The following is a 27,063-nucleotide window of genomic DNA, read 5'->3' on the forward strand; positions in this document are numbered from 1 at the left end:
GTCTAGTAAAAAAATGAAAAGTTGGTTATCTAGTAACTAATTAAAAGTTAGGGGTTTCATCCAGAAATAATAAAAAGAAGAGGGCAAAATCGGAAAATAAAGCCCGCTATATTCTTTAATTATGGGCCGTCGATGGTCGAACTCGTATCCTTTAACTCGTTCTGATAATTGTCGGGATCATCCCCAACGATCCCAATCAATTCAACATCTTCTCGTCTGAAACTGAAACCCCTAATTACTGTCAGCTGTAATGGGTGCGAGTCGGAAATTACAAGGCGAGATAGATCGGGTGCTGAAGAAGGTTCAAGAAGGCGTTGATGTTTTCGACAGCATCTGGAACAAGGTACCCGTTATGATTCCAATCATATGATTCTGTGTTAGAGATGATATGAAGAATGCATGAAGATCTAATAGTCTGTGTACCATTTCATCAACGTCAATTTATTGAATCGAGTTAACTGAAGCAGTAGTGTGTGAGATGAGATGATTTAATCTTTATCCATTTGTTCGTTATAAGTTATAACTTTGTGTTTTTGTTTGTTTTGTGAGTGAAAATTTTATCCAGTGGAACTCAGTATCGAGCTCCGTTTGTTGTTTATGCAGTGGAATGTGAGCAGAATGTTTGTTTTTAAGTTTTTTTAAACTGGACAAAAGACAAACGTGGACTTTTTTGGTGTTGCAGGTATATGATTCAGATAATGTAAACCAAAAGGAGAAGTTTGAGGCGGACTTGAAGAAGGAGATCAAGAAGTTGCAGCGGTATAGGGACCAGATCAAGACTTGGATTCAGTCTAGTGAGATCAAAGATAAAAAAGTCAGTGGTTTTCTTTATTCTAGACCTTTCCTGATATTGTATGCTCAAGACTCAAATGAGCAAGATTGTCTGTTATTTGATTTAGGTCAGTGCATCTTATGAGCAGTCCCTGGTTGACGCTCGGAAGCTCATTGAGCGAGAAATGGAGAGGTTTAAGATCTGTGAGAAAGAGACCAAGACTAAAGCCTTCTCTAAGGAAGGACTGGGTCAGCAACCTAAAACTGTAAGCATTTCTCCAAGTTTCCTTTGAATTTAATTCAAAACGAATGTGATGTTTTAGTGTTTGGACTGCCAATAATTTCAGGAAGATGGTTAGTTGGTGCTTCTGTTGTTCATCTGAAATATATATCACGCAGTGTTCAGATTTTCATTTATATAGCAAAATACTTAGGGTTCAATTTTGTAGATTATTTTTTTTTGAATTATACAGAGGTATCCTGGCCCCACATAAGTGATCCAGACTAGTCACGTATCGGTCCTCTGTCCCTGGCGATGCCGAAATGTTAATTTTGTAGATTATTGCAGCAACTATTTGCGAAGTAGTATAGTGCAAGCTGTCTTTTTCACATGTTTAAGGAGATGTTTGATCAATGAGTGTTTTTCTACCGGTCCATTGTAGATATGAACACTTTTTCTTCTAACAACGCATTGAGTTATCAAAACATTTCTGGTTTTGTGAAATCCGTTGGAACCACCCTGGGTGGATTTTCATATTACTTAAACCTCTTTTTGACTGTGTCTCTGCTTCATGTTTAATAGGACCCAAAAGAGAAAGCAAAGTCCGAGACACGAGATTGGTTGAACAATGTGGTAAGTTGCTTAATTGTTTATTCTGTAACCCCTACAGAAACGTCAAAGCGGATTTAGATTAATAGTGTTTGTGAAACTCTAGGCTAATTGTGGGTTGATGTGCCAGGAATCCTAAGTAGTGAGGTCCTTATGGTTTATCTTAAATAATTGCCCTAGCTGATTAACCACTCATTTTCTTGCTTTTGATAGGTGAGTGAACTCGAGTCACAGATTGATAGCTTTGAAGCTGAATTGGAAGGACTATCTGTCAAAAAAGGAAAGACAAGGCCACCCAGACTGGTAAGCTTAGAAAAATACGCATCTGTATGCAAATGCCTTACTTCCTTGCTTTTGATGAGTTATGTTGTTTGTTTTGTTTCCCTTTCAGACACATCTTGAAACATCTATTTCAAGGCACAAAGATCATATAATAAAGTTGGAATTGATTTTGAGGCTTCTGGACAATGATGAACTAAGTCCAGAACAAGTAAATGATGTCAAAGATTTTCTGGATGATTATGTTGAACGAAATCAGGTCTGCATCATCTATAACAAGGAATATCTTACTTATATGTTTTTAATACAAGTTACTCCGGGTTTCCAACATTATAAGTAGGCTGATATTCTCCTGGATTATGTTTAACTTTTCCCTATGTAGGATGATTTTGACGAATTCAGTGATGTTGACGAGCTGTATAGCACGCTGCCGCTTGATGAGGTGGAGGGTCTTGAAGATTTAGTTACTGCTGGCCCCCTTGTCAAGGTGAATTTTTCTTGCAATTTCTCTGTTTGCTTACTTCTTTATCTCTCTTTGGAAACAGGAAGTGCTGTGTCCGTCACAAAATTTCAGGAATCTTTTTTGAAAGTAGCGTTAGATTAGTAGTAAGTAGTAACATGACTTAAAATTTTCAGGGTACTCCTCTGAGCATGAAGAGTTCTTTGGCAGCACCAGTACCAGCACCTCAAGTTCGGGTAAGTATTTTTCTATATCCCTTTGTTTGAAGAATTTCTTGTTTATGTCTCAATAATTTGGTTTTGTTTCAGAGCATAAGTTTGCCAGATGACACAACTGTACCGGATAGCAATTCGGAGACACTTCCAAAAACCCCTCCCGCAAAGAATGGCGCAAGCCTTAACTCAGCACCATCAACACCCGTTGGGGGACGTTCAAGTTTGAATGTTCCCGTCATTAATGTTCCAAATGCACCAGTTGTCGTATCAACTTCTATTCCTGTTCAAACTTCCACGGAAAGCATGGGAAGTTTGTCTCCAGTGGCCGCAAAGGAAGAAGACGCAACAACCTTGTCTTCCCGTAAACCACCCTCATCTGTTCCTGATGCTCCATTGAGGGGCATTGGTAGGGTTAGTAGCCCCAACCAGTCCCAACCAAGTCAGCCTCTGTCTCCTAGTCCTGCTAATGGAGCTCGCATTAGTGCTACTTCAGCAGCTGAAGTTGCAAAGAGGAATATAATGGGAGTTGAGAGCAACGTCCAACCTCTGAGTTCTCCGAGCAAAATGGTATTGTCACCAGCCGCGAAGGTTAATGATGGAACTGCCTCTGATAGCAACCCCGGTGATGTTGCAGCAAGTATCAGTAGAGCATATTCACCGTCTATTGTATCTGGTTCGCAGTGGAGGCCTGGGAGTCCCTTTCAGAGTCAGAGTGAAACGGTGCGTGTTTTGAATTAGAATATAATCCAAAGGATCTCCAGGACTTTTGAACTATATTAAGTTGGTATTCTGACCAATATCGTGGCTTTGCTTGTTAGGTTTTCTCCTATTTTAGAACATACTTCAGAAAAAAAATCCCGGTTTTTTAATGTGTAACTTTGTGTAGAATTGGGTTGACACTCTTAACATTATACGACTAGGCTCTCTGAGATATATTCCTAATACATCCCGTGGTTTGTGGTTTGTTAGGTTCTGAGGTCTTGTTTTCTCTGATGCCTGCTATTTTTTTTTGCTTTTAGGTCCGTGGAAGAACTGAAATAGCACCAGATCAAAGAGAGAAATTCTTAGAGCGGTACCAGCAAGTAAACCATGGGAACCTCTTAGGCATGCCTTCTCTATCTGGAGGAAACGAGATGCAGTTTTCTTCACAACAGCAAAATCCTCTTTTACAGCAGGTAGCGTGCATTTTATTTACATGATTAATGATACTCAAAACAATACCATCATAATAAGATATTATTTTTTTCTATTTTTTTTTTATCAGAGTTCTGCCATGTCTCCTCATGGTAGCATGGGATTTCAGGCACCAGGTTTTAGTGTCATGAGTTCTGCCTCATTACAACAGCCGTCAAATGCCATGACTCAACAAATGGGTCAGCAGCCTTCTGTTGCAGGTAGATTTACTGTTTAGGATATCTCAGTGGTTTATGGTATAGTTGTCAATAGACACTATTTCTGTGCACCTATGGTAAAATACAATCTAGGGGTCATATTATTCAGTTATAACCATTCTTTGTGAAGTTCAACCACAATGTGAAGAAGTTCAACACGTTGTGGCTGTTACTTAAAATCCTAGAGCTGTAGGATTGGACCTCAGTTTTTGGTTTCAAGTTTTGAAAGTGCAGACGAAAAAGTAAGAGACCGGTGTTTAATGTTTGTGCAGATGTAGATCATGGCAGAAATGATGATCAGCTTCTACAAAACTTACCTTATGATTCATCTTCCTTAGCAGCTTCAAAAACCATTCCGAATGAGGATGATTCTAAAGGTCTATTTGATACTCCGGTAAGCATGAGCTGTGCTAACAGTTATTAGCCCTTAGTATCTCTTTAATATATGCTTTCCATGAGATGGATTTTACCGAAAAGTTTTAACTGAATAACAATTAAATGTCCTTGTTGGTGTTTGTGAATGTTTTGATTTGTCATTCCTCTGCTTAAACTTCACATATGCAATTCACTAGTGAATGTAGTCTATAATGGATATACAGAATAACAATTGATTTATTCTGTTTACCGAAACAACTATCTAAGGCTAGCCCCTTACCATACCTGCTTCGTGTCTTTTTGTTTTATCCACAGTCGGGAATGCCCAGCTACATGTTGGATCAAGTACCGGTAACTAGGGACGGTCCTGATTTCTCTCCTGGGCAACCCATTCAACCCGGCCAACCATCAAGTAGCCTCGGTGTCATTGGACGCAGAAGTAACTCTGAATTAGGAGCCATTGGTGACCCTTCGGCTTTAGGGCCAATGCATGATCAGATGCACAATCTCCAGATGCTTGAAGCTGCTTACTATAGACTTCCTCAACCCAAAGATTCAGAACGTCCTAGACCCTATACTCCGGTAACACCATTCTTCTGAATTTCTCCTTTTTGGCCTCTCCACTTAATAATATTCCCTTAAATTTGATATTCATGTCTATGAGTTTAAAACAGAGGAATCCAGCAATTACACCTCAAACATTTCCCCAAACACAAGCGCCAATCGTAAACAACCCTTTGTTCTGGGAACGTTTAGGCAGCGATGCTTATGGAACCGATACATTGTTCTTTGCATTTTATTATCAGCAGGTACAAAAAAATCTCAACGCTCCACATTTTACTTATCGTTGTTTTTATTTGCCTCAGCCTTATGGGTCATGTGCTGTTCTTTGATTCTTTATTCTTTTTCTTCAGAACTCATATCAGCAGTATCTAGCGGCAAAAGAGCTGAAGAAACAGTCATGGAGATACCACAGAAAGTTCAACACATGGTTTCAGAGACATAAGGAGCCAAAGATTGCAACTGATGAGTATGAACAAGGAGCCTATGTTTACTTTGATTTCCAAACCCCCAAAGACGAGAGCCAAGACGGAGGATGGTATGATTTATCGATTTTTCGTCTTCTTTTCCTCTTTGTCACTGGAGATGATAATCCTAATGTTTTTTTCCTTTTTTCTGTCTGTGTAGGATTCAAAGGATCAAAAACGAGTTCACGTTTGAATACAGTTATCTTGAAGATGAACTCGCCGTATAGAAAAGATAAAGAGAGATATATATGTTTCGTAATGTATATACTCTTCAGTAATGTTTTTTTTATTTCAATAAACAAATTACTTTTCCGTTTCAAAGTTTGGGATAGTAATATTTTCTTGGTTCTATGCAATCCAAATAATATTTATTTTTGGTCCAGGCTAAAATAATAACTACAGTATGTTCCTTGAAATCTATACAAGAATGTGCATGTACCGAAGATTATGCAGTGTGGGTTTAATAAATTGGAAAAAAACGAAATACAGAGAACTCAGCTGTGACTTAAAATATTAGTATGGGCTTGTTTAGTGGATCTGTGGAAATTTCGTAATCACAAGAGCATGTGGAGAGTGTCGCGCTTTGGAGATTGACCTTACGAGCGGTTTCGCGTTTTTCGTGCCAATCACTTAGACCCCAAGCAACTTCTCTTTGCGTTTTTCTTAATATAAACTCATCTCAAAGACCGACCAAATACGAAAAAATAATATAAAAAGAACCTCAACAGATCTGCATTTATTACGTTTAAGTCATACAATCATCTAAATCACATTTAACTTGGATCCACACAGTCATCGTTAGTGGTTAGAAACATCGACATCTTTAAGAATGTAACGTGTTATATTGAACGTCCTCTCCTGTGTTTTATTCTAGTTACTACAGAAACGAAAACAAACAATAAAGATACTAAAACAATGCCTTCACTCTGAAGATTATTAAACATTTAAACCCTCCAACTGTCATTAAAAGTTTCTCTTCGATTCTACTCATTTTTTCATACTTTTCCTTCTCTTCCCAAGGCTGCCAAAAACAGAGTAAACGAACCCCAAAATGAGTAATCATAGGAAGCAGAGCACCACCACCGTCATCTTCCTCTGCATCACCATCTCCTCCTTATCTTTCTTCTCCAGCCACGTCTCCGCCTTGGGAGTAAACTGGGGAACAATGGCGACCCACCAGCTCCCTCCAAAGACAGTAGTACAGATGTTAAAAGACAACAACGTGCAAAAGGTAAAGCTTTTCGACGCAGACACAAACACCATGGTAGCTCTTGCCGGCTCCGGCATCGAAGTTATGGTCGCAATCCCTAACGACCAGCTCAAAGCCATGGGAAGCTACAACAGAGCTAAAGATTGGGTCCGAAGAAACATCACTCGTTTCAACGACGACATCAAAATCAAGTAAGTAACAACAAAGTTTTTATTCTAACATAGAGATCGTTAGCTCTTGCCCACTGTGTCAGAGGTCTCCGGTTCGAACCCCAGCTGGAACGAAACTTTAACTATATTTAATTACTTGGCAGGTACGTCGCTGTAGGGAACGAACCCTTCTTAACATCTTACAACGGATCATTCATAAACCTAACGTACCCAGCACTCTTCAACATCCAAAAAGCACTAAACGAAGCCGGAGTCGGAGACTTCATCAAAGCCACCGTACCTTCAAACGCCGACGTCTACAGCTCTCCCCCGGAGAATCCCGTCCCATCCGCGGGGAGATTCCGACAAGACATCTACGAAGAGATGAGACTCATAGTGAACTTCTTAGCTCACAACAAAGCTCCCTTCACGGTCAACATCTACCCTTTCCTTAGCCTCTACCTAAGCAGCGACTTCCCTTTCGACTACGCCTTCTTCAACGGCCAAAACACCGTCAACGATAACGGCAACGGCGTCGTCTACACTAACGTCTTCGACGCCAACTTCGACACGCTCTTGGCTTCGCTTAAAGAGTTAGGACACGGAGACATGACTGTTATAGTCGGAGAAGTTGGTTGGCCAACGGACGGCGACAAGAACGCTAACATCCCAAACGCGGAACGCTTCTACGCAGGCCTTCTTCCGAAGCTAGCTGCCAACAGAGGCACACCCATGCGTCCCGGCTACATCGAAGTGTACCTCTTCGGATTCATCGACGAGGACGCGAAGAGTATAGCTCCTGGGAACTTCGAGCGTCACTGGGGGATATTCAAGTACGATGGCCAGCCGAAGTTTCCAGCTGAATTATCAGGGGAAGGTGAGAAGAAGGCCTTGACAGGAGCTCAGAACGTTCAGTACTTGCAGAGCCAGTGGTGTATGTTGAATCCTAACGCGATCAGTTTTAGTAACAGTACTAACCAGCTTGGAGATAACGTGAACTACGCGTGTACTTTCTCTGACTGTACTGCTTTGGGGTATGGTTCGTCTTGTGGGAATCTTGATGAGGTTGGGAACGCGTCGTATGCGTTTAATATGTATTTTCAGGTGCAGAATCAGAAGGCAGAGGCGTGTGACTTTGAAGGGCTTGCGATGATTACTACTAAGAATATTTCGAGAGATCAGTGTAATTTCCCTATACAGATTGGTGATCCAACGTCAGGGCATTGTATGTATGGTGGTTCTAGTGTCCGGTTCGGTCTGGTTAGTATGTTACTGCTCTTTATGGCACTATGAGCTCCTGTTTTGTACTACTATACTGCTGATTCTTGAGTGACCATTATATATACATATCAAACTTCTTCAGGAGATTGTAATACCATATAGGCATATATGATACAGATCAATTGTTTAAGGGTTTTTATGATTTTGTTATATATATAGATTTTAGACTTATTGTTTTATTTAGTTTTATAATTTGGTAAATAAAATTAAGAGTCTTATCTTTGTTTCTTGTTTTGATTGATCTATAGAGATGTCAACGAGTTCAAGAATGCTTTAGTTTATTCGAGAATTCTTAGACTAAACAAATATCTTTGCATTTTCGTAGCTTCGGCTGCATCAATATAGCAATTTGAATCTTTTAAGACACTAATCATTTGAGGAATGCACCGTTAGCAACAATGACTTGGCCATTGATCCACTCACCACCATCACTAGCCAAGAAACCAACGACAGGAGCAATGTCTCTGGTCTCACCAAGCCTACCAAAAGGGCTCCTTTCGATGATGCTCTTCACTGTTTCCTCGCTCTTCCCACTGAAGAACATCTCAGTGGCGACAGGACCTGGAGAAACACAGTTCGCAGTGATCCCTGTGCCTTTGAGTTCCTTGGCGAGAATCTTGACCATTGTTTCAACGGCTGCTTTGGATGCTGTGTAAGCTCCTTGTCCTGGGATTAACGCCTCGGTTAAGGAAGAAGTCAGGAGTATGATCCGACCACCGCCTCCACGTTTTAGCCTCTTCGCAGCTTCTTTGCAGCACAAGAATGATCCTCTCGTGTTCACCCTGAACAAAACAACAGTTCAAGATAGTCATTGATATTCAGACAATGTAAAAGAAACAAAGTTTGACCTGAAAATGCGATTGAAATCATCAATGGGAGTGTTGGCGATGGTGGGGTAGTTGGGGTCGACGATCCCAGCCGAGTTAACCAGGATGTGAACCGGCGAGTTGAAGGCTTTCTCCGCCGCGTCGAAGAGGGACTCTACCTGGTTTGAGTTCGAGATATCGGCGCGGAACACGACGGCTACCGGTTCCAGACCAGCACCGGCGGATGAGTTGATTTCCGCGGCGCCTTGGTCGGCGTCAGTGGATCTGGTGGTGTAGTTGATGACTACCTTTGCGCCGAGCTCGGCGAGGTGTATGGCTATGGCTCGGCCGATGCCACGAGATGAACCGGTGACTATCGCGACTCGGCCGGCGAGGGAGTACGGCGGAGAAGAAGCTGCAGCCATGAGGGCCAATTAAAATCAGTTGGACGACAACTGACTCAGTGTTTTTGGTTTTGACTGTGTTCTGTTTTGGGTCGAGAATGTCTGCCACGTGGCTTCTTTTAGACTTTGTATATCTCATGTTGTTTTTCTCTTGTCTGAATGTTTGATCATATATTTGTGTAGAACCAACTAGAGTTTCTTTTTCTTTTTTGATCAACAACCAACTAGAGTTTTCTTTCTTCATCTCTTCTATTAGAATAAACTTTGTCATGCTGCTAGGGAACAAGCACATGCAGAGCAAAGGACAAGCATGCGCTTGTGTCAGCGGCTGCAGCCGCATCTCTCCTTGGCCCACCGTCCACCGCTGGTTTAGCCATTATAATTTGCCATATACAAACACCATAGCTAACCATATATCCCAGAGAATGTATCTATTCAGTGTAAGCATCAGGGTCAGTCTTTTTCTATCTGCTGTTGAGACCAACTAAAATGGTCAAGAAGACTACATTATCTATTAACGATTGACAAATATTGCATGCAGTGGCACAACTATGATCCATGAAGGTTTGGTTTGTTTTGTGCACCAAAATGGAAGATTCTCTGTTCTTTGACCACGTAGGAACATGTATCTTCCTCTGTTTTTGCATAGTTATCTAGCGACATGACAAGGTTTTGGGACTCTATAAACGCCAATGTTTGACGTTCAAGCATCGTCTAGTGGAGCTGGGACACTGGAGAATTCGGGTTGGTTCAAGGATTAGTTGTCTCAGAATGTTTGAAGGGATGAAAAAGTCAATGTGTGAATCTAACACGTAGTTTAAAGGTAACTCAGCTTATTACAAAAGAACTAACATGTATTGTTAACATCAATGTTATTTAAATCAAAGCTCAAACATCTTCTTCAACAGATGAAACAAAGACGATGAGCAATTTTTTCTCAAAGAAGCAAAACTCCACACCAATGACTTCCCTCAGAACATCAGGTTAGTAGAACCAAAACCGGATTCAAGCAAGGCTAACTTCCCGCAAAACCTTTGCTACATCCTCCGGGAAAACTGGGTTTATGTAACACCCTGAGCCCATCTCAAACCCACCAACCCCGGAAAGCTGAGGAACGATCTGTAAGAACCAGTGCGTGTAAGGTAACTGTGACTCTGCCACCTTGAGGGGAGAAGTATGGATCATGTAATTATACGGAGGGTCGTTTAGTTGCTTTGCAATCTTCTGAAGCATGAGTTTCAAAAGTCCTCCAAGATCAACATCCTGTAAGTGACCAAAACTAAAGTGAGGTGACAATCCAAAAAATGTAACTTAGCAGCAATAAAAAAAGCTACCTTGACGTCATCAAGATGATGGAAGTGGGAAGAGTGATCCTTAGGAACAATCCAAACCTCAAAGGGATACGTAGCAGCATAAGGAGCCACAGAAACAAAATGAGACGACTCATCGATCACAAAGTGTTTTGATTTAGCTTCACAAAGACAACACTTCCCAGTCTCCTCGAAGTAACTTTTCGTACCATCAAGTCGTGAAGAAACTGTAGGAGGAACAACAGGGAGAGCCATTATCTGACTGTGTGAGTGACTCATCGATGCTCCAGCCGACGCGCCATGGTTCTTGAACACCTTTCACAATACAAAAACAAGTCCAAGTTTGATCGTTGCAGCCACGTAAGCAAACACAAAGATCCACACATTAACACAAGCATTGAAAGCTAAAGAACACATCAAGCTTACAGATTAAGCCACGTGTCAAAGTTAGCTTCTTTTACGGAAGCTACTCCTTACCTGAATGTAATTGATGGAATCGTGTTTCGCGATTTGCTCGATCCTCTTCCTATAGGCGATCATAACATCGCCGATACCCACCGGATCGATATCGGAGAGCTGAATCGAGTGAAGAGGAGCTTCGATCACCACGTCGTGGAATCCGAACCCGACGATAGTCCGATTCGTACCCGTATGCTTCGATTGGGTCTCGAGATTCCTGCTTAGAGCCGGGTAGAGATTCTCGATGACCCGGATTTTCCAATTCGGGTCGTTATCCGGCGGGACGCGGAATATCTCCGGAGCGCACTCGTGCTCGCGGCCGATGCAGAAGGGGCAAGAGGAAGGTTTGGGATTAGGGTTCTCTGGAGATTTCGATTTGAAATCAGTCGGTCTCTTAGCTCGGGCGGGAGAGAATATGACCCAGCGGTTAGTCACCGGATCCTTTCTGAGCTCCGGAGACCGAGTCTCAACCGAGTCGCCGCCGTGATCAGTCGGTGACGCCATCCTTCTCTCACTAGCTACGACACTCCTGCGATTTCATTTAAAAGGATTTTATCTAACCGATCGGTTTAGAATAATTTTATCTAACCGATCGGTTTACCGAACCGAACTTTATAAAATCAGTTAATATGCCTTCTTCTCACAGAAAGCGACATGGCTTTAACTTGTTTTATTACACGCGGTGAGGAAATTATTTGGTAGAGGAACCAGGGCCGGCTTATAAGGGGGGGAGAAGCGGTACGACCGTCCCGGATCCAAATCCGTGTCCCCCCGAGTAATGATAAATAAGGAGTCCAATTTTTTATAAATCTATATTTTTATATATAAAAAAAAATATAAATACAATAAATAAAATTGAAAAGGGCCCAAAATTATTTGATATGTATATAGTTTTATTTTCATTACAAAATATTATTGATTAAATTTTAAAAATATTTTAAACATTATTTCTATATAAATTTAGAGAGTAAAAAATTTTTTTTTGCCCTAGGGTCCCTAGACCCTGAGAGGAACACTAATGTACTTTGAAATTAAAAAGAACTAGAGATTGACCCGCACGCCCGTGCGGGTGTTAATTTTTACTTTCTTATAAATTGATATTTTATTTTTATGATTAGTATTATATATTTTATATGTGTCATAATATAATTAATTGCATAAGTACTTTTAGATTTCTATACATCATGATCGAACCTGAATCAAATAGAGTAATATGATTACTTTTGGTTATTTGGTTATTTTTAGTTTAATTTGAATTCAACATACCCGAATTGAATCGGTTAATATTCTTACTTTTCATACAAATATCCGTACCAGCGTCAAATACATTAGTTTTTGGATATTTGTAGGTTTGTATATTTCAAGACTGAATTCATCTGGACCCGATTCGAAACACACATGAAAATTTATAATACCGAAATGAAGTCTAGTTTCAAAACTCAAAAAGCATGATAACCCACAGAAATAACTCGTAGCTAAATAGTTATCCGAATGTCCATGTCTAACCGATACATAAGTAAATAAAAAAAATTGTCAACCATTTTGAATTCTTATCACAAATAGAGTGGTTTCATTCAAATATGTCGAATTATTATAGTTAATATGTAAATAATCCTGGCAAAATATTATAGTAAATATAATTAATGAGATAGTTAAAAAGTGAGAAAATGAATGTAAAAGATAAAATAAAAAAATTGAAAACAAATAAGTTTTGTTTTTCATGTCACTATTATATATCATATATATGTCATCATATAATTAATCATATTTTATATGTACCATAATATAAGTAATCATATAATTAATATTATTTTATACATACCATCATATAAATAATCACATATATTATATTTATAAACTTAATATGAAATATAAAAACCATAATTTAAGTTGGTGTTTTTAATTAAGTTATGTATTGTATTTTTCTTATATATAGTGAAAATATTTTTTAAATGGTTATTGGAAAATATTTTAGTAAATTTTCTTAAAATATATATATATATATATATATATATATATATATATATATATATATATATATATATATATATATTTGAATCAATTATTTATATAAATTAATTTTAAATTATTATTTTGATTTGAATTTTGTATAGAAATAATTAAAATTGAGAAAAATGAATGTAAAAGATAAAATAAAAATTGAAAACAAATAAATTTTGTTTTGTACTTCTGTAATAAATGATATTAACTTATTTAGTAAATATAATAGATGAAGGGTTAGAATTGATTAACAATATAATTAAAATCTTTTAAAAAATCAATTAAGATAAGCAAGTATTATTTTCTACTGCTATCCATGTTTCCAAACAATTCTCATTTATACTACTATCCATGTTTCCAAATAATTCTCATTTATACTATTATCCAAGTTTCCAAACAACTCTCAAATGTATTTCAGTTTTAATAATATATATATAGATGTTCTGCACAGTATATTCTACAGATAATTCTCGTAAGTTTGATCAGATCAGAAACTAATTATCATTATTCACGTTTGTCAAAAAAACAAAAGAAACTACATTTTACACTGGTCTTCATTTCTCTTTTTTTTTTGTATTTTGCGTAAAGAGTATGTGGGTACACGTGAACGTGGTATTGAAGACAAGTCCCATTACATGCGTACGAACGTGTTAAAATATTATATAAACAAGGTTTAAAAGATTAAACTATACGACCAACCCCAAAGATAAACAGCAATAATCAGACCATTAACATTACAGGTAATGGTACGGCCCGGGTAAGTACACACATGACTAGAATTTTCTAATTTCAAAATTTATATAGTTTTTTTTTTCTCGAGGAAAAATAAATAAAATAAAAATCTCCACCAAATATATGCCAGAAAATTTTCTGAAAGATCAATACTTCCCCAAATCTGCACCTCCTCACATCTGTATTTCCATCTTCGTCTTCGTTATTTAACACCCAAAATCTATCTACAGTTTTGTCTCTCTATTTATATATACGTCTCTCCAAGTGTTGCTTCACATCCAGCTACAAAGTTCCAACATTTAAATCGCCGTTGTTGGAGATCTGAAAGGCTTGTTTTTGTGGATCGATTCCATCATCATCATAGTCCGATCATCGTTCCGAAGGCTTATTTCTAATCGTTTCAGGTAGAAATGTTTTTGACATCTTGTTTTAATGTTTTTTTTTTCTTTCTTTCTTTGAAGTCTTTTACTTGTGTTTTTTTATAAAAGATCTTGTTTTTGGATGTTTTCAACCTGTTGATTCTTTTTTAAAATATTACTTTTTATGCTGCTTCTGTGAAGATGAGAATCAGCAGAAAGTTTGTATTCATGGTGTTTGGTCAAAATATGTTTTGAGTATTAGGCTCTTGTTGATGGTGTTTCTTAGAGATTAACGATGGTTTTGATTACTTTTGGGCCAAAGCTGATGACTTTATGGTCTGAACTTGGTTTACATTTGCTTGTGATTTTGTTTGCTTATGTGTTTGATTAGAAATGGCTACAATAAAGTGAGTTGATGGAAAAAAAAAAGGTTGCTCGAAGTGCAAGCCACTGTTTCTCTTATTCTATTAGGTTCTCTAAAGACTTGCTATCACAATAGATTAGTGTCCTCTCTTGTATATTGTGTAGGTAATGCCAAAAATGGTCAACTAAATTGTTACCCTCTGCTCCCTCTCTTTATGCTGCAGGTTACGTAAAAGATTTTCTTAGTCTTTTCTATGGAGTAAGAATGCCAGAGTTAAGAAGTGGAGCACGTAGATTGAGACAACCTAACCCTCAGGCGATTGAACAGGCGGAAAATATTGAGCTTCCTCGTCAGACTACAACAAGGAGAAGAGGTGGTGGTGGTGGTGGTCGAGGAAGAGGAACCGCTGCAGCTTTAGCCAAAGCCGCTGCACCTCCAAGACCGACTGGTGCTACCGGTAGGGGTCGAGGCATCAGGTTAATAGATTTAGAGGCAGAGCCTGTAGGCGAGCCTGCTTTTAATCAAGTCCAAGGGGTAGCTGATAAGGGTATCGCCATGGAAGGTGGTAGTCCAGAGAAGGTAGTTGGTGTGGAAGAAGATCCAAGCACAGCTCCAGTCCCTGAAAGGGTAAAGTTTTAATGCCTAATCTTATGACATTCCATCAAAAAGATTTTTTCTTTTGAGAGAGATGCTTAATTTTTGATTTCTTCTTTGTGTAATAGGTACAAGTTGGAAGCTCTCCTGTTTATAAGACTGAGAGGAAACTCGGTAAAGGAGGCTTTGGTCAAGTTTTTGTCGGTAGAAGGGTGAGTGGTGGCAGCGATAGGATTGGCCCTGATGCAGTTGAGGTATGTTGTCAAGAAGAATACTTAAGATTTAAAAGAAGTCAAATATTGAGATAGACTATTGTTTTCTTTATCAGGTGGCTTTGAAATTTGAGCACAAAAATAGCAAAGGATGCAATTTTGGTCCACCTTACGAGTGGCAAGTGTACAGTAATCTCAACGGTTGCTATGGAGTTCCTGCTGTACATTATAAGGGTCGTCAAGGAGACTTTTACATCCTTGTATGTATTTTAGTATGAACTTTATCAAATACACTTCGAGATTGGCCATTGTTATTTGTATTAAGAAACGTTTCGATAAATATTTCAGGTCATGGACATGCTTGGTCCGAGTCTCTGGGATGTTTGGAACTCTTCAGGGCAATCGTAAGATTCTCTTTTCTTTTCACCACATTTTCTTCTCTTTGCAAGATTTTTAATGTGATCCATGTTCATGACATGTGGCAGGATGTCACCAAACATGGTAGCGTGCATTGCAGTTGAGTCCATATCTATTCTTGAGAAACTTCACATGAAAGGGTTAGCGAAAAATATTCTCTTGCTTACTTCTTTTCTAATAGTTTCATTCTTTTCAAGGAAATAATTCGATTTTTTTTTACCACAATAGGTTTGTCCATGGAGATGTGAAGCCTGAAAACTTTTTACTCGGTCAACCCGGAACAGCAGATGAGAAGAAACTCTACCTTATCGATCTTGGTCTAGGTGAGTTTTATGTACTAGTACCTTCTCTTCTGTTGCTACAATGTCTCACTTGATGTTTACATTAGTTTTCACATAATCTTTTCTTTTGTTTCAGCATCAAAATGGAAAGATACTCACTCAGGCCTGCATGTTGAATATGATCAAAGACCTGATGTGTTCAGGTATTTTTCATTCGTGTATTTTACCGTTTTCATATAAAAATATAATATTATTCCTTACATGTTTATAATGTTTGGCAATACAGGGGGACTGTAAGGTATGCAAGTGTTCATGCACATCTAGGACGTACTGGAAGTCGAAGAGATGATCTTGAGTCATTGGCTTATACTCTAATTTTTCTCTTGAAGGGAAGATTGCCATGGCAAGGTTACCAGGTCTGTTTTTTTACTTCCTTTCATGAACTTACAGCTATTTATCTTCTTCAATGTAGTTAGTGACTTATATGCATCCATTGATGTTTTTGGCAGGGTGATAACAAGAGTTTTCTTGTTTGCAAGAAAAAGATGTCAACTTCTCCTGAGTTGATGTGCTGTTTCTGTCCACCACCGTTTAAGCTATTCCTTGAGGCAGTTACTAATCTGAAGTTTGACGAGGAGCCAAACTACGCAAAGCTTATTTCGATTTTCGATACTTTAATTGAGCCGTGCGCTCTATCTAGACCAGTTAGAATCGATGGGGCTCTCAAGGTTGGACAAAAGCGTGGAAGACTGGTTCTTAATTTGGAAGAGGATGAACAGCCGAAGAAGAAGATCAGAGTAGGCACTCCTGCCACTCAATGGATTTCAGTTTATAACGCTCGTCGTCCCATGAAACAGAGGTAAACTAGTTTTGCATATACACTACTTGAAAGTTTTCGAAAACCTTCATTAAGAAAATCCCTCACTAACTGTTATTTCCTTTGTAGATATCACTACAATGTTGCAGAGACAAGACTGAGCCAGCATGTACAGAAGGGTAATGAAGATGGTCTTTTGATTAGCTGTGTAGCATCAGCAGCGAATCTCTGGGCCCTTATTATGGATGCTGGAACTGGATTTACCTCTCAAGTTTATGAGTTGTCAAAGGTCTTCCTGCACAAGGTAGTAACTAATAATGAGTTGAAGTAATTAGGAAACAGTCTGTTCTGTAATAACTTAGTAACTAACTATTTCTTTCTGCAGGATTGGATTATGGAACAGTGGGAAAAGAACTACTATATAAGTTCCATAGCTGGTGCAGATAACGGGAGCTCGTTAGTTGTTATGTCAAAAGGTTAGTGTTAGTGAATAATAAACAAAAAACACAAAGTCTTCATTACTTATTTCTACTTGTTGTAAATTGGTAGGAACTACTTATACTCAGCAGTCATACAAAGTGAGTGACTCGTTTCCATTCAAGTGGATAAATAAGAAATGGAAAGAAGATTTTCATGTAACCTCCATGACAACTGCTGGTAATCGTTGGGGCGTGGTAATGTCGAGGAACTCTGGCTTCTCTGATCAGGTGGTGGAGCTGGACTTTTTGTACCCAAGCGATGGAATACATAGGAGGTGGGAGAGTGGGTACAGAATCACATCAATGGCAGCAACTGCAGATCAAGCAGCCTTCATATTAAGCATACCAAAACGTAAAATGATGGATGAAACTCAGGAGACACTTCGGACCACTGCCTTTCCAAGTACTCATGTCAAGGTGGGTTTCTGTATTTTTGAACAAAGTTTGGATCTTTTTGCTGTTGTTCTGTTTCCATATACTGAAACTAAAACCTGTGCGATGTTGGTTTTGATATTTTACAGGAGAAATGGGCGAAAAATCTGTACATTGCATCAGTATGCTATGGCAGGACAGTGTGCTGAACTGCTGATACGACACTTAACATCATATGTTCAGTTAGAAAGCCAAAGACAATTAGAGCTGCTTATGGATCGTCATAATACCCCCAATCAAAAGAGGTAAAAACGAGACGCAGCCTGTTTGGCTGGTTGAATTGTAATGGAAATAGATGTGTCTTGGTTAATGTATGTAACAAGTTACAAAAGAGAAGATGGAGTTAGTAATAGAGATAAGTTTTTGAGGGCTTTTGAAGCCTTCAAAGTGTGTGCTTATTTATTGTTATCATCCATCCACTTGCTTGTTTTTTGATGTCTGATAACTAAGTGAAATATATGTGAGAAACGCAAACAAAACTTCATTAACATAAGCGTATTATCTATCCAAAGCCGTCTTTAATCAAACCGAGCTGGTAACTGAGTCTCAGCTTCTGTTTGGCTACGTCTTAACTGTTTTCTTTGGTTATTTACAACAAATGAAAAGAATCTATGTCTTACCAGATATCATATTCCCGGTTTTGGTTAACCTGTCTGCTTCGAAGGCACTTTAAATTACCGGTTTTGTTATAACCGGTATATGATTGATGAAAACACTAAGAAGTCGCTCACATTTTTAAAATATTGTTAACAATACTAAAAGCATTGATTCCTTTTTCAGCTCTTTTCAGTCAAGATGATGGAAGGTATTGTAGCCACCTCATAGGCTGAAGGGGATAAATTCTACATCGAGCCTCTTGGCTCTTAAGCTTTTTCCTCTCGCAAGATTCCTTCCTCAACCAAAGTAAGCCACACTTCTTAAGCAGTAGAACCCACTTGTTGACAATGTAAGTACAAGTCTTTAACAAGAGTCTTGTTATGTTTTTTTTCTTGCAGGGGACAATCTACGGGAGGCCGTGGAGTATTCTCCTCCTCCAGAGGTGCTCCTAGGGGCCGTGGAGGATTCTCCAGCTCCAGAGGTGGTCCGAGGGGGCGTGGAGGATTCTCCAGAGGCCGAGGGAGAGGATACTAATCTATATAGCCTTAGCTTGTGATTCTGTTTTTTTTTTTTTTTAACTTGGATAATGAAAAATGCGTCTAAGAATCATGATGATGATAAAATGTATTCTAGAATTAGTTTTTGATACTTTGGTATTATCAATTGAGTAAAATACTGATCAATTATTATAGGTCCATGGTTTTATTACATACACAAGCATCATCTGGTTATAAACTCAGATATGTTAAACTCAGGAGAGGATCTCTAAGCCAAAAGTAGATGATAAAAACAAAGACAAAGGATTAGAGATGTGCTCGTTTTATTAAAAGGAGTTTTTAACACAGAATCTTAAGCTCCCCAACCTCTGAGAACGGTAGCCCGAGCCACACGGTTAACACCGAGCGTGAAAGCTCCCATCCTAAGATCACATGAATGAGTTTTGCACATCTCTTTCATGTCTTTGAATCCACGATTCATGTATGTCTTCAGCTCATCGTTCACCTTCTCTTCCTCCCACATAAACCCTTGTATGTTCTGCCACATTACCAGAAAATAACTCATCAGTAACGGTTTGATTTGTGGTTTGTCCAAGGTTCCTTTAGACTCATACCTGAACCCATTCGAAGTAGCTGACAGTGACTCCTCCAGAGTTTGCATATATGTCCGGGAGAATAACCACACCTTTCTTACTCAAGATCTGTGATAAAGAAAAGGTTCCATTACATTTTTTTGCAATGAGAATCTCTTAAGTAAAAAAAGAATGAGAATGAAACCTCATCAGCATCAGGATCAGTTGGATGGTTAGCAGCTTCAATGATGAACTTTGCTTTAATCTCATTCGCATTCTCCCTTCAACCACAACAAAATCAACCGTTACAGAACAAACTTTCCAAAATAAAAAAACAATAGTAAGTTTGTGTAGCGAAACAAAGCTTAAAACCTGTTGATGACACCACCAAGTGCTGCAGGGATGAGAATATCACAATCCTCAACCAGTATCGAGTTAGCATCGATCGGATGCGCACCATCAAACCCTTTAACACCTCTGTGTTCTTTGGTATAGTTGAGCAAGCTCTCGATATCGATACCGTCCTTGTTCTTGATAGCTCCAGTAATGTCACTCACCGCAACTATCTTCCCACCTTGTTCACTTATCAGCTTCGCCGCCCAAGAGCCCACATTCCCAAACCCCTGAAGAACCAACATGTACACCCGATCAAGAACCTTCTCTAACTCGCAAGGAACTGTAATAAAGAAAGAAACTTCACCTGGATGACAAAACGTTGCCCTGAGATGCTCTTGCCGTGCTCGTTAAGCAAAGCTTCAGTTCCAAACATCACTCCTCTTCCAGTGGCAGCGTCTCTCCCGAGTGATCCACCAAGATCCTACCCAAAACATCATTACCACTCATATAAATACCGTGAAATAGCAAAACAACACCGTGATTACAGCTACTTACAATGGGTTTTCCAGTGACAACTGCAGGCGAGTATCCATGGAACTTAGAGTACTCATCAAGAATCCAAGCCATTGTCTACAAAATTCACCAAGCAAAAAAAAACGTTAAAAGATGACTAAAAAAATAACAAAAAGGTTTGAGAGAGAGAGAAAGAGTTTTAAAGAACCTGAGGACCAGTGCCCATATCTGGAGCTGGAACATCAGTGTGAATCCCAATGAGATCATGAATCTTCTGAGTGAAAACACGAGTCAACCGCTCCAGCTCAGAGATGCTGAGCTTGCTCGGATCACAGCCAATGCCTCCTTTGGCTCCTCCGTACGGAATGTTAGCCACTGCTGTTTTCCATGTCATGAGCTGAGCCAATGCGTTCACTTCATCCGGTTCAACCTGCAGAAAATTAACCGATAACCGGTATCAAATCATATCTTACTGAATTGACCGGTTTGGAAGAGAAATTTATAAAGGTAAAGACCAAACCTCAGGATGATATCTGATTCCACCTTTCATAGGACCTCTTGCATTGTCGTGCTGGACTCTGAACCCAACAAACGACGCTATTGTCCCATCGTCTTTCGGTATGGTACACTCCACCTGCAAAAAGTTCGATAACCGGTTTATTATCTGGTTCGTTCCGGTTATATGATTTAATATCAAATCATTTTACTTTCTCCTCCATGGAGGAGATCTACCGCGAAGAATCATCTCCGGCGAAGGGACTTAGTTTTCCGACAAGAACTTTAAGCTAGTTTTCAGACCCAACAAAAAAAAGAATCGAACTTTGGACATAAAGAGAAGTGAAACTGATGAAAACCGAACCTTGATTTCTCTGAAAGGGATGAGAAGACTCTTCTCAAGTTTAGAATCCAAACCCAGAAGCCTAGAAGCAAGCCTGAAGTTTCTGTTTGTTGCTGCTAAAGCATTCATCTCTTTTTTTCTGTTTGGTCTTTTTTTCTTTCTTTGGGGACTTTGATCAGAACGCTGTATTAGAACGATGGATGTGTACAGATCACTATGCACACAGATATATAGTAGAGAGTGTGTACACTGTATACACTGCACGTGATCTATGCTTAGGTAAGATTCAGTGGAGGGTGGAGCTGATTAATATGATTAAGATTCAGTGGAGGTCGAGCTGATTAAGTAAAGGAGTTTACAAAGGCCAAGATACTATTCACAGTATTAGTACTAATTATGAGATAATAAGGGTATTTTCTGCTTTTTATATTTGAAAAATAAACATTATTAAAACATGAAAGAGACAAGTAATTAAGACGAACGTGTTTTAAGATAACTCAAGAGTCATTGTCCCTTTTATAACAACTAGGAGAGAACATTATTTGTTTCGATTCGATCCGATAAATTCGGATGTTCGTAAAGTTTCGAAACAAAACAAATAGTATAATTTAATATCCGTTAAAACGAATCAAATCATAAATACTAAAAAAAACTATAACGGATATTTGTTCTTTTCCGACAAATGTATAAGTACGTTATATCTAAATTAAACGTAGAGGTTTAAATGTATAAATTTATTTAATTATTATTCTAACATATGATTTAATAGATTTTATTCACATTATTATTTATAAAAGTATTAAATCAAGAGAAGAAAAAAATCTTTATGAGAGCTATATAACTCTTTGTTAAATTTTGTTTTTAATTATTTTAAAATTCATGAAACATATAGTTTTACTAATTTTTATTTATTTATTATATCATGTGAATTTTTTTTAAAAAAAATTTGTATCGATTTTTCTAAATTATTTGTATTAAGTACACATATGAAATATCCGTAAATACTCTTATAAATCCGTAAATATTGAAGCAAATCATAAATATTGAAATTTCTATAGTATTTGCTCTTTGTCCATCCCTGATAACAACTCTACCTACTAACTGCCCATCTGTTTAGTTAGTCCCAAGAATACGAACATAGGCTATACCGATGTTTTATTTGTAACTTACCTAAAATTCGGGGTTAAGTAGACTAATAAAGATTCTTTGGACACTCATCATTTATCTTTTATCTTTTAGTTTATATATACTGTTGGATATGTAGACAGATATGGGCTAGAAATAATTCTAATAACAAAACGAATATTAGTACTTGAAACTAATTACTGTGTTATGTATTTATCAGAACATAATCTAAGCCACCCGAATAAGAACATTCTATGCGCATTACATGTAAATGCAATGTTATGCTAAATATTCCTATAGGAAAATAAGTGGAGAATGTGACATAATCTATCAACGTAATATTTTGATTAGGAAAGATATATGGATTCATCGTCATGTTCGCATCAAATCATGATTTCTTTGATTATTTTAAGTTGGTGTATGTTGACTTGTAGACAATCTTATCCACTCTATTTCTTTCGTTGCGTCCCAATTGATATGTCCAAAACACATGTCCTGATTCAAAAATTTACAATATAATAATACATTTCACGATTGCCAATTTTATTTATTTAAGTAATATCAATATTGGTTTGTAACTGTCAGTGATGGTGTCGAAGTCACTATATAGGAGACAAAGTTGTTTAAAGAGAAGAGAAAAAATACAACGGCGTGAGCGTTGACCAGGCGATGCAGCCTAATAGTAGCTTCGGTTTCATCTCTGATACACGTATATCGAAGGAATCTTCAGTTTTGTTATGAATGCTATATCCATATATGGTCAACTAGAAATTAAATGACATTGTTTCTGGCTTCTAAGAGATTTAGTGGTGTTACCATACATATACATGCAGTCGTCTGCAAAAGCAGCACCCACATTGTTTAATAGTGTAACACATGTCGTTGGAATCTATTCAAACTATGCAAGTATGTAACGATCAAATTATGTCAACGTAACGCCCTTCCATGGCAACAGATTAAGATTTCAAGGAAAAAAGGTTAAAGGTGTTATTCTTGCCACTTTTACAGACTGTACTTCTTTAACTGGCAAGAAGGCTATTTCGATTTCTGAAAGAAAGAAGAGTTACATGACAAATGCTAGAAACATAACAAAAGGAACGTAAGGTGCAATTTTAAACACATGTTACAGCCTGTCTTTACAGGTATCTTCTATAGTTTTTTTTTGTGTTAAAAAATACTATTCTGAGTTTATAGGATCGTAATGCAGCAGTCCATAGCATCCGCATGTTGAGATTAAGGAAATAAGGAATGATCAAATCATGACAAAAGCACCCGATGGGGTTCAATCAATCATGTGCATTACAAGAAATTATGATGTTAAGAAAATTGAATTAGTAAAATGTTATTCTAAGAAGAGAAAACTGATGAAAGCTCTTACAAGGAAGGCCTAAGACTCTCAAGTTATTTTGTATTAACACTTCATCGAGTCGCCTAAAGATCATCACATCCTCTAAACTGAACTTCTCTTCGGATCAAAGTACATGACAGAGAGCAATTCAAACAAACTCTTTTCTGTATGGACATAAACTTATCTCTCGCGGATTGACACGTACATGCTGGTGTGTACATATAAATAAACTCCAGCATCATTAACACCCTTCAACTTCCATGTTTCGTAAGAAGTAAGGAAAGTGTTCACATATCCATTTGTGGGGAGCGTGGAGCAAGCCCAATGAGTATATAAGTAGACTTTGTATAAAACTCATACATGACACAACATCTCCAAAAAGCCTCGACAGTTTCATCAAACATAAGAAAACTACATAGATAACATCAGACCGAGGATTCGGTTCCCGTGATAATCATAATACCAATACCAAATACGTCTACATTTAGCAACAAATACTGTAACTATAAGAAAATCAATTCTTAGAAATCTAGCAAGGATTTTCATTAAACACACAATAATCCGAAAATCCGATATGTGAGATTACTTTGCAGATGATGTTATCAATTCCTAGATTGTCCCTCAACTTTGTACCAAAAACGAGTTAGACGTTTGTTGAATAGCCATATATATTCAGTTCTATAATTGCGTCTGCGTTGACAAACATGCATCATGCATTCATAGATACATGAACATGATACAATAAGACAACCATATGAGTGGTGGTTGAGGTCATCCCCTTCTAGACTTCCCATCTATTTTTTTATTTGGATTCTTTCTTTTACACCCCATAAAATGTGATAATTTAGCAAAGAGCCCCTACTGTTGCCCAATTAGTTGGCACACCCTCAGTTTTTCAGTTTAATCTATTTTTTTAGTTAAGCCAGTATTTTAGTGCGGTCAATAATCTTTGTAATGTAAAATAAATTAGTATAGTATTTTTTTTTTTTTTGAAATTGGTGAAAATAAGAAGGTATAATTTGGTAAATATAGAAAAACTAAAAGATATTGGGGCGGTTATATAAAACAGAGGAAATAAAAAGCGTATATAATTCATTGACGTAATAATTTCAAAAAATACCAATTCGTATCCTCTCATTGCTGAAAAATTCAGAAACGCGTTTCCTTTTGATCGCAGAGAGAGAGAGAGGGAGACATGTCGTCGTAATCTCTCACCCTTTAAATCTCTCTCTCTTTCTCCCTTTCACGAACCCTAGATTCTCCATTTCTTTCTTCCTCGACACATTCATCATCAAAACCCAATCTCTTCTTCTTTCCCTGTTTCAATATGTGTCCTTTGAGATTCCTATTGGTGTTCTTCTCTGCGGTTCTCGCCGGATACTTCGCGTGGAAGACGGTGAGTTCTTCTTCGCCGGAACTCATCGGAGACGACGACGACTCACCCGTCGAATTGAATGATAAACAAGGACTCTGTTTCAGAAAGGTAAATCTCATTGCTTTTCGTTAATTTGTTGAGTTCTGTTTCTAAAGTTGTCTCCTTTCAATGAACAGAGGATGGAGAATGGGTTCTGGGTGTTCGTCGACATGGCCAGCGGAAAGTACCTTTGGCGGAATCTCAAGGAGATGAGAGACAAGTCTCAATGAAGAAGAAAGCTTTATTACAAAAATTTCATCTTTTTTTTTTCTTTTTGGTATTGTGCAGCAGAATGATATAATATACTTAGACGAGTTGTTCTAATTCATCTCTTTTGAGTTTTGTAATTTTGATTAATTTTGTTTGTAATCTGGAGTTTGTAACTTTCAAGCAATAGACACTTTCTCCATCATACGAGATATTGCAATAGAGAAGTTTATACAACTTGAAAGAGAATGTTTAATCTAATATTATTTACAACCTAACTTTTGAGATTAAAGATTCACCTTGAGTCGACTTGAAGCTTGATTGACATGTAGAGGAGTGTGAGGAGAGCTCCTTGTGGAAGAGGAGCATGTCTTGCTAAATTGGACCCAACCCACATCGCCACCACCATAACAACCACCACGCTGCTGCTTGCTTTCCCGCAGAGCCAGCTTGCAAACGTAAGGCAGAGAGTGAGAAGGATACCGCCTTTTCCCCCGAGTATCCAAGCTATCATGAACCCGGATTTGTAACCCATGTCTAGCTCCTTGTCGAGCAAAGCTGTGAACGTGCTAAACGTGAGAGATGCGAGGTAACCGAGGGTATAGAGAAGAAACATGGAGAGGAAAGCAGTTTTGAGAACTTTGGCGAAAGAGTCTCTCTGTTCTTGTGCCGTCTCTTCTTCTTCTTCTTCTTCTTCTTCTTGTTCGGGTGGGTCACTGTAGAAATGTGAGTTTGGGTATGTAGAGTAGTGTCCATAGGCTCTCTCGTATCTGGATCCTCGTCTTTTCTGGGACCAGTTGTAACAATACTTCATGGCATCTTCAAGCTCGGTGTCAGGAGTGCTGTAGTGCCTTTTCACTCTAGAGAACCTTGAATTTTCTTGAACTTTAAGTGATCGGTCGTACTGAATCCTTGTAGCTTCATTAGATAGAACCTTTCCAAAACAAAAACACAAGTAAAGTGAATAAGAAAAGAAAACTCAAAGTTTGTGGTTAAGGCACTACTCAGATATGAGTCATTGATAGAAATACACACCTCGTAGGAACAACGAATGCTCTTGAATAGCTCTCCTGCTTTAGAATCCTTGTTAACATCAGGATGAAACTACAATAGCAACACAAGGATACTGTCAACAAACAAAGAGCATACTAGATTTATCGTGTTCACTAGCGATAAGAAGGATCCAAGTGTACTAGAGCTTGAATGTTCCACCAAGCTTCAGACAAATGTTGCTAACTTGCTTAGATAATGAACAAAGGCAGCTGAGATGCTGAATCATAACTCACAGAAATTACTTATTCAACCCACAAAGATTCCAACTTTTTTAATTTTATTACTGAATTTCACCTCATTCTGCGTTACAATTTCAACAATGTCCTAATCACAGAGCTTGCGTGACTAGAAGAAAGTGGTTGCGTTCTCAGCTACTCTTATCTCACTAACATCTAATACACCAAAGCAATCAATCTAACCAGCTAATGATGCCAAACTAGAAACGAGAAGAGTCCCAAACGAAAGGCCTAACCTTTCGAGCGAGCAAGCGATAAGCTCTCTTGACGTCAGCTTGCGTGGCGTTGCGAGCGATTCCCAAAACGACGTAGTGGTTCTGCTCGCCGGCGGAAGACCAAGAAGAAGAAGAGTACGCCGCGGATATAACAGTCGTCTTCCGACGACTGCGCTGGTACCGAGATCTGCCGTCGCGGTATCTTCGACGGTGGTGGTAAAGGTCACGAGACTCACGACCACACGAATTGAACGACGGAGGGAGGAGATCGCCAGAGATGGCGGATGAGAATCGACGGCAGCTTTTGATTGGGGTGGGACCCACCAGGAGGTGAGTCTGCATTCTATCTTCTCAGTCGCAAGTCTCCCTACGGACCACTTATGTTAAGTAGTGTGGAAACAGAAGCTGGTTGTGTCGGGAGGAGAGCCGTTAAAAAAAAGTTAACTGACGGCTCTCG

The 27,063-nt window shown here is 38.4% G+C and overlaps 8 protein-coding genes across 9 annotated transcripts; 4 read left to right on the forward strand and 4 right to left on the reverse strand.

The window, feature by feature from the left end:
- The first annotated feature begins 111 nt into the window (after nt 1-111).
- LOC106387776 (CCR4-NOT transcription complex subunit 3) lies at nt 112-5,721 on the forward strand. 2 transcript variants are annotated; one of them, XM_013827689.3, is made up of 17 exons: nt 124-343; nt 604-609; nt 683-814; nt 900-1,037; nt 1,574-1,624; nt 1,814-1,903; nt 1,992-2,138; nt 2,262-2,366; nt 2,516-2,575; nt 2,648-3,274; nt 3,574-3,729; nt 3,819-3,948; nt 4,218-4,339; nt 4,636-4,902; nt 4,995-5,129; nt 5,235-5,419; nt 5,509-5,721. In XM_013827689.3, exons 1-17 carry the CDS (start codon nt 251-253, stop codon nt 5,573-5,575), a joined length of 2,511 nt encoding a protein of 836 aa, XP_013683143.2. In that variant the 5' UTR covers nt 124-250; the 3' UTR covers nt 5,576-5,721. The 2 variants fall into 2 exon arrangements, with proteins under 2 accessions (XP_013683144.2, XP_013683143.2); XM_013827690.3 differs by lacking the exon at nt 604-609 and having other exon boundaries at nt 112-343.
- A 218-nt stretch (nt 5,722-5,939) lies between these two features.
- On the forward strand, nt 5,940-9,202 carry LOC106386660 (glucan endo-1,3-beta-glucosidase 8-like). Its single transcript, XM_013826481.3, has 2 exons — nt 5,940-6,749; nt 6,872-9,202. Exons 1-2 carry the CDS (start codon nt 6,400-6,402, stop codon nt 7,998-8,000), a joined length of 1,479 nt encoding a protein of 492 aa, XP_013681935.2. The 5' UTR covers nt 5,940-6,399; the 3' UTR covers nt 8,001-9,202.
- On the reverse strand, nt 8,248-9,309 carry LOC106394670 (NADPH-dependent aldehyde reductase-like protein, chloroplastic). Its single transcript, XM_013835236.3, has 2 exons — nt 8,837-9,309; nt 8,248-8,770 (listed from the first exon to the last, which is right to left on the reverse strand). Exons 1-2 carry the CDS (start codon nt 9,217-9,219, stop codon nt 8,359-8,361), a joined length of 795 nt encoding a protein of 264 aa, XP_013690690.2. The 5' UTR covers nt 9,220-9,309; the 3' UTR covers nt 8,248-8,358.
- Nucleotides 9,310-9,998: 689 nt separating this feature from the next.
- On the reverse strand, nt 9,999-11,669 carry LOC106387774 (ADP-glucose phosphorylase). The gene is made up of 3 exons (XM_013827688.3): nt 10,986-11,669; nt 10,533-10,823; nt 9,999-10,461 (listed from the first exon to the last, which is right to left on the reverse strand). Exons 1-3 carry the CDS (start codon nt 11,469-11,471, stop codon nt 10,204-10,206), a joined length of 1,035 nt encoding a protein of 344 aa, XP_013683142.2. The 5' UTR covers nt 11,472-11,669; the 3' UTR covers nt 9,999-10,203.
- Nucleotides 11,670-13,683: 2,014 nt separating this feature from the next.
- LOC106387773 (casein kinase 1-like protein HD16) lies at nt 13,684-18,066 on the forward strand. The gene is made up of 14 exons (XM_013827686.3): nt 13,684-14,104; nt 14,647-15,050; nt 15,146-15,271; nt 15,346-15,489; nt 15,578-15,633; nt 15,715-15,786; nt 15,875-15,969; nt 16,064-16,130; nt 16,214-16,343; nt 16,437-16,786; nt 16,874-17,048; nt 17,130-17,220; nt 17,294-17,640; nt 17,745-18,066. Exons 2-14 carry the CDS (start codon nt 14,688-14,690, stop codon nt 17,802-17,804), a joined length of 2,076 nt encoding a protein of 691 aa, XP_013683140.2. The 5' UTR covers nt 13,684-14,104; nt 14,647-14,687; the 3' UTR covers nt 17,805-18,066.
- An 849-nt stretch (nt 18,067-18,915) lies between these two features.
- On the reverse strand, nt 18,916-21,400 carry LOC106387772 (glutamate dehydrogenase 1). Its single transcript, XM_013827685.3, has 9 exons — nt 21,030-21,400; nt 20,691-20,804; nt 20,379-20,600; nt 20,213-20,287; nt 20,022-20,138; nt 19,694-19,944; nt 19,527-19,602; nt 19,364-19,450; nt 18,916-19,287 (listed from the first exon to the last, which is right to left on the reverse strand). The coding sequence occupies exons 1-9, from the start codon at nt 21,135-21,137 to the stop codon at nt 19,102-19,104; spliced, it is 1,236 nt and encodes a 411-aa protein (XP_013683139.1). The 5' UTR covers nt 21,138-21,400; the 3' UTR covers nt 18,916-19,101.
- Nucleotides 21,401-24,571: 3,171 nt separating this feature from the next.
- On the forward strand, nt 24,572-25,307 carry LOC106387771. The gene is made up of 2 exons (XM_013827683.3): nt 24,572-24,964; nt 25,033-25,307. The coding sequence occupies exons 1-2, from the start codon at nt 24,809-24,811 to the stop codon at nt 25,123-25,125; spliced, it is 249 nt and encodes an 82-aa protein (XP_013683137.2). The 5' UTR covers nt 24,572-24,808; the 3' UTR covers nt 25,126-25,307.
- On the reverse strand, nt 25,280-27,019 carry LOC106387770 (dnaJ homolog subfamily C member 18-like). The gene is made up of 3 exons (XM_013827682.3): nt 26,628-27,019; nt 26,138-26,206; nt 25,280-26,036 (listed from the first exon to the last, which is right to left on the reverse strand). Exons 1-3 carry the CDS (start codon nt 26,946-26,948, stop codon nt 25,398-25,400), a joined length of 1,029 nt encoding a protein of 342 aa, XP_013683136.2. The 5' UTR covers nt 26,949-27,019; the 3' UTR covers nt 25,280-25,397.
- Between the last annotated feature and the right edge of the window lie 44 nt (nt 27,020-27,063).

This window comes from Brassica napus, chromosome A10 (assembly GCF_020379485.1).
Source record: "Brassica napus cultivar Da-Ae chromosome A10, Da-Ae, whole genome shotgun sequence".
Lineage (NCBI taxonomy): Eukaryota > Viridiplantae > Streptophyta > Magnoliopsida > Brassicales > Brassicaceae > Brassica > Brassica napus.